Consider the following 10,385-nt stretch of genomic DNA (forward strand, 5'->3'; position numbering starts at 1 on the left):
AGCACCCAGAGGAAACCCACACAGACACGGGGAGAACATGCAGACTCCACACAGTGACCCAAGGCTGGAATTGAACCCGGGTGCCTGCCACTGTGAGGCAGCAGTGTTAACCCGGGTCCCTGGCACTGTGAGGCAGCAGTGTTAACCCGGGTCCCTGGCACTGTGGCGGCCTCTTTCTCTGCTCTACACGATGGACACGCCTCTCTCTCTGCTCTACACGATGGACACGCCTCTCCCTCTGCTCTACACGATGGGGGCGCCTCTCTATCTGCTCTACACGATGGGGGCCTCTCTCTCTGCTCTACACGATGGACACGCCTCTCTCTCTTCTCTACACGATGGACACGCCTCCCTCTCTGCTCTACACGATGGACACGCCTCTCTCTCTGCTCTACACGATGGACACGCCTCTCTCTCTGCTCTACACGATGGACACGCCTCTCTCTCTGCTCTACACGATGGGGGCGCCTCTCTCTCTGCTCTACACGATGGACACGCCTCCCTCTCTGCTCTACACGATGGACACGCCTCTCTCTCTGCTCTACACGATGGACACGCCTCTCTCTCTGCTCTACACGATGGACACGCCTCTCTCTCTGCTCTACACGATGGGGGCGCCTCTCTCTCTGCTCTACACGATGGACACGCCTCTCTCTCTGCTCTACACGATGGACACGCCTCTCTCTCTGCTCTACACGATGGGGGCGTCTCCCTCTCTGCTCTACACGATGGACACGCCTCTCTCTCTGCTCTACACGATGGACATGCCTCTCTCTCTGCTCTACACGATGGGGGCCTCCCTCTCTGCTCTACACGATGGACACGCCTCTCTCTCTGCTCTACACGATGGACACGCCTCCCTCTCTGCTCTACACGATGGACACGCCTCTCTCTCTGCTCTACACGATGGACACGCCTCTCTCTCTGCTCTACACGATGGACACGCCTCTCTTTCTGCTCTACACGATGGGCACGCCTCTCTCTCTGCTCTACACGATGGACACGCCTCTCTCTCTGCTCTACACGATGGACACGCCTCTCTCTCTGCTCTACACGATGGACACGCCTCTCTCTCTGCTCTACACGATGGGGGCGCCTCTCTGCTCTACACGATGGACACGCCTCCCTCTCTGCTCTACACGATGGACACGCCTCTCTCTGCTCTACACGATGGACACGCCTCTCTCTCTGCTCTACACGATGGGGCCTCCCTCTCTGCTCTACACGATGGACACGCGTCTCTCTCTGCTCTACACGATGGACACGCCTCTCTCTGCTCTACACGATGGACACGCCTCTCTCTCTGCTCTACACGATGGGGGCCTCCCTCTCTGCTCTACACGATGGACACGCCTCCCTCTCTGCTCTACACGATGGACACGCCTCTCTCTCTGCTCTACACGATGGACACGCCTCCCTCTCTGCTCTACACGATGGACACGCCTCTCTCTCTGCTCTACACGATGGACACGCCTCTCTCTCTGCTCTACACGATGGACACGCCTCCTTCTCTGCTCTACACGATGGACACGCCTCCTCTGCTCTCCACGATGGACACGCCTCTCTCTCTGCTCTACACAATGGACACGCCTCCCTCTCTGCTCTACACGATGGACACGCCTCCCTCTCTGCTGTACACGATGGACACGCCTCTCTCTCTGCTCTACACGATGGGGGCGCCTCTCTCTCTGCTCTACACGATGGACACGCCTCTCTCTGCTCTACACGATGGACACGCCTCTCTCTCTGCTCTACACGATGGGGGCCTCTCTCTCTGCTCTACACGATGGACACGCCTCTCTCTCTGCTCTACACGATGGACACGCCTCTCTCTCTGCTCTACATGATGGACACGCCTCCCTCTCTGCTCTACACGATGGACACGCCTCCCTCTCTGCTCTACACGATGGACACGCCTCTCTCTCTGCTCTACACGATGGGGGCCTCTCTCTCTGCTCTACACGATGGACACGCCTCTCTCTCTGCTCTACATGATGGACACGCCTCCCTCTCTGCTCTACACGACGGACACGCCTCCCTCTCTGCTCTACACGATGGACACGCCTCTCTCTCTGCTCTACACGATGGACACGCCTCTCTCTCTGCTCTACACGATGGACACGCCTCTCTCTCTGCTCTACACGATGGGGGCGCCTCTCACTCTGCTCTACACGATGGGGGCGCCTCCCTCTCTGCTCTACACGATGGACACGCCTCCCTCTCTGCTCCACGCGATGGACACGCCTCCCTCTCTGCTCTACACGATGGGGGCGCCTCTCACTCTGCTCTACACGATGGACACGCCTCTCTCTGCTCTACACGATGGACACGCCTCTCTCTCTGCTCTACACGATGGACACGCCTCCCTCTCTGCTCTACACGATGGACACGCCTCCTTCTCTGCTCTACACAATGGACACGCCTCCTTCTCTGCTCTACACAATGGACACGCCTCTCTCTCTGCTCTACACGATGGACACGCCTCCTTCTCTGCTCTACACGATGGACACGCCTCCTTCTCTGCTCTACACAATGGACACGCCTCTCCCTCTGCTCTACACGATGGACACGCCTCCCTCTCTGCTCTACACAATGGACACGCCTCTCCCTCTGCTCTACACGATGGACACGCCTCTCTCTCTGCTCTACACGATGGACACGCCTCTCTCTCTGCTCTACACGATGGACACGCCTCCTTCTCTGCTCTACACGATGGACACGCCTCCTTCTCTGCTCTACACGATGGACACGCCTCTCTCTCTGCTCTACACGATGGACACGCCTCTCTCTCTGCTCTACACGATGGACACGTCTCCTTCTCTGCTCTACACAATGGACACGCCTCCTTCTCTGCTCTACACGATGGACATGCCTCTCTCTCTGCTCTACACGATGGACACGCCTCCCTCTCTGCTCTACACAATGGACACGCCTCCTTCTCTGCTCTACACGATGGACACGCCTCCTTCTCTGCTCTACACGATGGACACGCCTCTCTCTCTGCTCTACACGATGGACACGCCTCCCTCTCTGCTCTACACGATGGACACGCCTCCTTCTCTGCTCTACACGATGGACACGCCTCCTTCTCTGCTCTACACGATGGACACGCCTCCTTCTCTGCTCTACACGATGGACACGCCTCTCTCTCTGCTCTACACGATGGACACGCCTCCTTCTCTGCTCTACATGATGGACACGCCTCCCTCTCTGCTCTACATGATGTACACGCCTCTCTCTCTGCTCTACACGATGGACACGCCTCCTTCTCTGCTCTACACGATGGACACGCCTCTCTCTCTGCTCTACACGATGGACACGCCTCCTGCTCTACTCTACACGATGGACACGCCTCCCTCTCTGCTCTACACGATGGGGGCGCCTCTCTCTCTGCTCTACACGATGTACACGCCTCCCTCTCTGCTCTACACGATGGGGGCGCCTCTCTCTCTGCTCTACACGATGGACACGCCTCTCTCTCTGCTCTACACGATGGACACGCCTCCTTCTCTGGTCTAACTGCGCTCCAATTCTCTTACGAGGTGAGAGAGGTGTTCACAATGCTGAAGGTTTTTAATGGAGTAAATATGGAGATACATTCTGGTGGCAGGAGGATTGGTGAGCAGATTTTAAGATCAAATTGGCAAAAGAACCAGAGGCATCAGAAAGTAGAATATTTTCATCCCACAATAAGAGACAGTTTGTACCTAGAGCTGGACAGGGGGTGAAGGGCCAGGGGTGAAGGGCCAGGGGTGAAGGGCCAGGGGTGAAGGGCCAGGGGTGAATGTGCAAACTCCACACGGACAGTGACCCGGGGCCGGGATCGAACCCGGGTCCTCAGCGCGATGAGGCAGCAGTGCTAACCACTGTGCTGCCCCGTGAGGCAGCAGTGCTAACCATCGTGCTGCCCCGTGAGGCAGCAGTGCTAACCACTGTGTTGCCCCGTGAGGCAGCAGTGCTAACCATTGTGCTGCCCCGTGAGGCAGCAGTGCTAACTCCCATGCTGCCGCGTGAGGCAGCAGTGCTAACCATTGTGCTGCCCCGTGAGGCAGCAGTGCTAACTCCCATGCTGCCGCGTGAGGCAGCAGTGCTAACCATTGTGCTGCCCCGTCAGGCAGCAGTGCTAACCATCGTGCTGCCCGTGTGGCAGCAGTGCTAACCATCGTGCTGCCCCGTGAGGCAGCAGTGCTAACCACTGTGTTGCCCCGTGAGGCAGCAGTGCTAACCATTGTGCTGCCCCGTGACGCAGCAGTGCTAACTCCCATGCTGCCGCGTGAGGCAGCAGTGCTAACCATTGCGCTGCCCCGTGAGGCAGCAGTGCTAACCACTGTGCTGCCCCGTGAGGCAGCAGTGCTAACCATCGTGCTGCCCCGTGAGGCAGCAGTGCTAACCACTGTGTTGCCCCGTGAGGCAGCAGTGCTAACCATTGTGCTGCCCCGTGACGCAGCAGTGCTAACTCCCATGCTGCCGCGTGAGGCAGCAGTGCTAACCATTGTGCTGCCCCGTGAGGCAGCAGTGCTAACTCCCATGCTGCCGCGTGAGGCAGCAGTGCTAACCATAGTGCTGCCCCGTCAGGCAGCAGTGCTAACCACCGTGCTGCCCGTGTGGCAGCAGTGCTAACCATCGTGCTGCCCCGTGAGGCAGCAGTGCTAACCACTGTGTTGCCCCGTGAGGCAGCAGTGCTAACCATTGTGCTGCCCCGTGACGCAGCAGTGCTAACTCCCATGCTGCCGCGTGAGGCAGCTGTGCTAACCATTGTGCTGCCCCGTGAGGCAGCAGTGCTAACTCCCATGCTGCCCCGTGAGGCAGCAGTGCTAACCACTGCGCTGCCCCGTGAGGCAGCAGTGCTAACCATTGTGCTGCCCCGTGAGGCAGCAGTGCTAACCACTGTGCTGCCCCGTCAGGCAGCAGTGCTAACCACTGTGCTGCCCCGTGAGGCAGCAGTGCTAACCATTGTGCTGCCCCGTGAGGCAGCAGTGCTAACCATTGCGCTGCCCCGTGAGGCAGCAGTGCTAACCATTGTGCTGCCCCGTGAGGCAGCAGTGCTAACCATTGTGCTGCCCCGTGACGCAGCAGTGCTAACCATTGTGCTGCCCCGTGAGGCAGCAGTGCTAACCATTGTGCTGCCCCGTGAGGCAGCAGTGCTAACCACTGTGCTGCCCCGTGAGGCAGCAGTGCTAACCATTGTGCTGCCCCGTGAGGCAGCAGTGCTAACCATTGTGCTGCCCCGTGAGGCAGCAGTGCTAACCACTGTGCTGCCCCGTCAGGCAGCAGTGCTAACCATTGTGCTGCCCCGTCAGGCAGCAGTGCTAACCATTGTGCTGCCCCGTCAGGCAGCAGTGCTAACCATTGTGCTGCCCCGTCAGGCAGCAGTGCTAACCACTGTGCTGCCCCGTGAGGCAGCAGTGCTAACCATTGTGCTGCCCCGTCAGGCAGCAGTGCTAACTCCCGTGCTGCCCCGTGAGGCAGCAGTGCTAACCATTGCGCTGCCCCGTGAGGCAGCAGTGCTAACCACTGTGCTGCCCCGTGAGGCAGCAGTGCTAACCATTGTGCTGCCCCGTGAGGCAGCAGTGCTAACCATTGTGCTGCCCCGTGAGGCAGCAGTGCTAACCATTGTGCTGCCCCGTCAGGCAGCAGTGCTAACCATTGTGCTGCCCCGTGAGGCAGCAGTGCTAACCATTGTGCTGCCCCGTGAGGCAGCAGTGCTAACCACTGTGCTGCCCCGTGAGGCAGCAGTGCTAACTCCCGTGCTGCCCCGTGAGGCAGCAGTGCTAACCATTGCGCTGCCCCGTCAGGCAGCAGTGCTAACCATTGCGCTGCCCCGTCAGGCAGCAGTGCTAACTACCATACCGTTCCTGCTTATTATTTGATTGATTTGAGGGGGTCGGTGTGTCCTTGTTACGACCCCCTCACGGGCCAAACTCTCTATTGTAAACGGATCCCCTCCTGCACCTTGGCCTACAAACTCCCCAGATGATTGCGGGGGGCGGGGGGGAGCCCCCCCCTAATTGGGAGGTACCTTGCAGGATGGAAACCCTGTGGCCCCGCTGGGTGAGGAGTGTCATTGCAGTGTTGCCAGGTGAGTGCGGTAAATAAACCGAGCTGTTACCCTGCCTACCTGGTGTTGTTTGAGTCATACGTTTACAAGATATAGGAGCAGAATTAGGCCATTTGGCCCATCGAGTCTGCTCCGCCATTCGATCATGGCTGCCCATCCTGGCCTTAACCCCTCTGTCCTGCCCATTCTCCATAATCCTTCAACCCATGACCAATAGAAAATCTGTCTAACTGCTCCTTAAATGTACTCACTGTCCCAGCATTTCGCTTTACCACTCATCTTAGTGTCATCTGCAAACTTGGACACATTGCCCTTGGTCCCCAACTCCAAATCATCTATGTAAATTGTGAACAATTGTGGGCCCAACACGGATCCCTCAGGGACACCACTAGCTACTGATTGCCAACCAGAGAAACACCCATTAATCCCCACTCTTTGCTTTCTATTAATTAACCAATCCTCTATCCATGCTACTACTTTACCCTTAATGCCATGCATCTTTATCTTATGCAGCAACCTTTTGTGTGGCACCTTGTCAAAGGCTTTCTGGAAATCCAGATATACCACATCCATCGGCTCCCCGTTATCTACTGCACTGGTAATGTCCTCAAAAAATTCCACTAAATTAGTTAGGCACGGCCTGCCCTTTATGAACCCTATGCTGCGTGTCTGTCCAATGGGACAATTTCTATCCAGATGCCTCGCTATTTCTTCCTTGATAATAGTTCAGTCCAAGGTTTAAAGTCTTACACTCTCTCCTAATTTCAATCTGATACAGATAAGGAGGGAAGATGTGGAAAGGACGGCTGGATCTGTAAAATCTCAGATATTCCACCAGTATTTTAATCAGAGTTTTACTCAGATGTCTTTTTTAGCCAGGAGAACAAAGGACTCAAGTATAAAACCAGACCAACTTTATTTAACAACAACAATATTTACCATTAAATTAACCCAATAACATTTACTAAAGATTCCCAAGATTTGTTATACCGCCCGTAAAGCTGACTGTGGCTGAGCTGCGAGTCTGATTCTCTGAGTCTCTCAGGTCCATCGTTGTAAAGGTTGGTGTCACACGCAGCTTCCTTCCACCTCTGGTCAGAGGTCTCGATTGCCCCCGCCTGGGGCCCCCGCCTGGGGCCTTCGCTGTTGATGTGCCTGGGGTGCCTATTTTTATCCTCCCTCCCATCGTGCCATTTCCTCTGGCTTTCTGCCAATGATACCTTGGGAGGGGGGGGGGCCGCCCCTGCTGTCCATCTCCACTGGTGCAGTCAGCACATACCCTGTTGCCATATCATGGAACGGCAGGAACTCTGGGTATCCGAGTGTCTGGCTCAATCTGGGGGACTGACAATAGACCCGTGCATGTCAATGGGGAGCAATGATCACCTGACGGGGAAGGTCCAGGCAGGGTCTGGTAGTTTGTCTGTCGGTTGTTTCGTGATGCACTATCAATTACCAGAAGACGAGGGCAGCACGGTGGCACAGTGGTTAGCATTGCTGCCTACGGCGCTGAGGACCCGGGTTCGAATCCCGGCCCTGGGTCACTGTCCGTGTGGAGTTTGCACATTCGCCCCGTGTCTGCGTGGGTTTCATCCCCACAACCCAAAGATGTGCAGGATAGGTGGATTGGCCGCGCTAAATTGCCCCTTTAATTGGAAAAAATAATTGGGTACTCTAAATTTATAAAAAAAAAATTACGAGAAGACGAGAGTAGAATGTAATAGAGGCTTAATTACACAGAGATGTGTAGACTCCTACAGCAGCTGACAAAATGGCTGCTGTACGGGGAGCACACATATTTATACTCCGCCTACTGGGCGGAGCCAGCAGGCAGGGATCTACACCCGTACCTGTAGTACGGGGGCCTTACCGTCAAACACATATATATATATATATATATACAGTATATACATCAGTGGTGACTACCACATATAGTTTGTTGACTTTGGTGAAGTTTGAAATCCCACCAGCCTGCCTGGCGTTTGACTGCCCAATTCTGAAATTTAAAATATCCAATTCAATCGGGCTCAAAACTAGGCCCTGAAGGTTATACAGTAGGAAATAGAAAGGAGTCAGCCACTTGTAGCATAACAGACCCTCTGTGATCGCCCAGTTCTCTGTTGCACTGAACTCCGTGTGAAAGGAGATTCCTGATAAAGGCAGAGGGGCCTTTGAAGGCGATGCCGACGGTCGATTGAGTGACTGGACCTGATAGGTTTAACTGGCATTTTTCCTCCCTTTTGCCATGTTTATGTCCTCCGTCATCGTTACCACTCTTACCACTGACTCGGGATTCAGATCCTACTCTGAGATTGGAGCACAGAATCTAGGCTGACACTCGGAGTGCAGCACTGTTACAGCTGACATCCATCAGGCCAGGTGTTGAACCAAGTCCCTCGCAATTGCCATAAAGTTTCTTTGATATGGTTTTGAAGACGAGCAAGGGGGTTCTCCACAGATTTCTGGCCAATATAAACCCCCTCAACTAACCCCACAGGTGATCTGGCATGATCTCATTGCTGTTTGTGGGATCCTACTGTGCAGCACATTTACTACTTCACAGCAGAGTCTGCATTTCAAAATGGCTTCATTCATGGTGAAGAGCTCTGGCAAGTCCTGAAGATGTGACAGGACAGAAATGTTCTTTTATTCCAGGTCAGTCCGGATGGTAAACTGCCTTCCCTGATTGAGGAGGATGAGGATAATGAGGGAGATGAGAACATTGAAGAGTCAGTGAAGGGAAGGCCAACCCCAGGTCCGGCAGCAGACTCCTGGACGTCGGTAAGAAGGTCCACTCTTTTCAGGAATCTACCGATAAATCAACTCCCATTCACCCATCAATCCCGAGCTCGCTGACCTGCACTGACCCCAAATTCACATTTTAAATCTTCATCCTTGTTTTCAAATCCCGCATGATCTCACCCCCTCCCTATCTCTGTAATCTCCCCCAGACTCACCCCCTCCCTATCTCTGTAATCTCCTCCAGCCTCACCCCCTCCCTATCTCTGTAATCTCCTCCAGCCTCACCCCCTCCCTATCTCTGTAATCTCCTCCAGCCTCACCCCCTCCCTATCTCTGTAATCTCCCTCAGCCTCACCCCCTCCCTATCTCTGTAATCACCCCCACCCCACTCCCTCCCTATCTCTGTAATCTCCTCCAGCCTCACCCCCTCCCTATCTCTGTAATCTCCTCCAGCCTCACCCCCTCCCTATCTCTGTAATTGCCCTCAGCCTCACCCCCTCCCTATCTCTGTAATATCCCTCAGCCTCACCCCCTCCCTATCTCTGTAATCTCCCTCAGCCTCACCCCCTCCCTATCTCTGTAATCTCCCTCCGCCTCACCCCCTCCCTATCTCTGTAATCTCCTCCAACCTCACTCCCTCCCTATCTCTGTAATCTCCCTCAACCTCACTCCCTCCCTATCTTTGAAATCTCCCTCAGCCTCACTCCCTCCCTATCTCTGTAATCTCCCCCAGCCTCACCCCCTCCCTATCTCTGTAATCTCCCCCAGCCTCACCCCCTCCCTATCTCTGTAATCTCCTCCAGCCTCACCCCCTCCCTATCTCTGTAATCTCCCTCAGCCTCACTCCCTCCCTATCTCTGTAACCTCCCCCAGCCTCACACCCTCCCTATCTCTGTAATCTCCTCCATCCTCCCTCCCTCCCTATCTCTGTAATCTCCCTCAGCCTCAACCTCTCCCTATCTCTCTAATCTCCTCCAGCCTCACTCCCTCCCTATCTCTGTAATCTCCTCCAGCCTCACTCCCTCCCTATCTCTGTAACCTCCTCCAGCCTCACCCCCTCCCTATCTCTGTAATCTCCCTCAGCCTCACTCCCTCCCTATCTCTGTAATCTCCCCCAGCCTCACCCCCTCCCTATCTCTGTAATCTCCTCCAGCCTCGATCCCTCCCTATCCGTCTAATCTCCCTCAGCCTCACTCCCTCCCTATCTCTGTAACCTCCTCCAGCCTCACTCTCTCCCTATCTCTGTAATCTCCTCCAGCCTCACTCCCTCCCTATCTCTGTAATCTCCCTCAGCCTCACCCCCTCCCTATCTCTGTAATCTCCCTCAGCCTCACCCGCTCCCCATCTCTGGAATATCCTCCAGCCTCACTCCCTCCCTATCTCTGTAATCTCCCTCAGCCTCACCCCCTCCCTATCTCTGTAATCTCCTCCAGCCTCACCCCCTCCCTATCTCTGTAATCTCCTCCAGCCTCACCCCTCCCTATCTCTGTAATCTCCTCCGCCTCACTCCCTCCCTATCTCTTTTTTAAAAACAAATAATTTTATTGAGGTATTTTAGGCGTATAGAAAAAGTGACATTGTACAG

The 10,385-nt window shown here is 55.2% G+C and overlaps 1 protein-coding gene across 1 annotated transcript in view; it reads left to right on the plus strand.

Annotated features, from left to right (window-relative positions):
* LOC119962488 overlaps positions 1-8,932 on the plus strand; it is a 215,969-nt gene extending 207,037 nt beyond the window's left edge. Inside the window, exon 39 of the mRNA XM_038790433.1 lies at positions 8,714-8,932. Within this exon, the coding sequence (XP_038646361.1) occupies positions 8,714-8,914 (201 nt within the window). The 3' untranslated portion in view covers positions 8,915-8,932. The remainder of the gene's footprint in view (positions 1-8,713) is intronic.
* The last annotated feature ends 1,453 nt before the right edge of the window (positions 8,933-10,385 follow it).

The sequence above is a fragment of the Scyliorhinus canicula genome, chromosome 2 (assembly GCF_902713615.1).
Source record: "Scyliorhinus canicula chromosome 2, sScyCan1.1, whole genome shotgun sequence".
Lineage (NCBI taxonomy): Eukaryota > Metazoa > Chordata > Chondrichthyes > Carcharhiniformes > Scyliorhinidae > Scyliorhinus > Scyliorhinus canicula.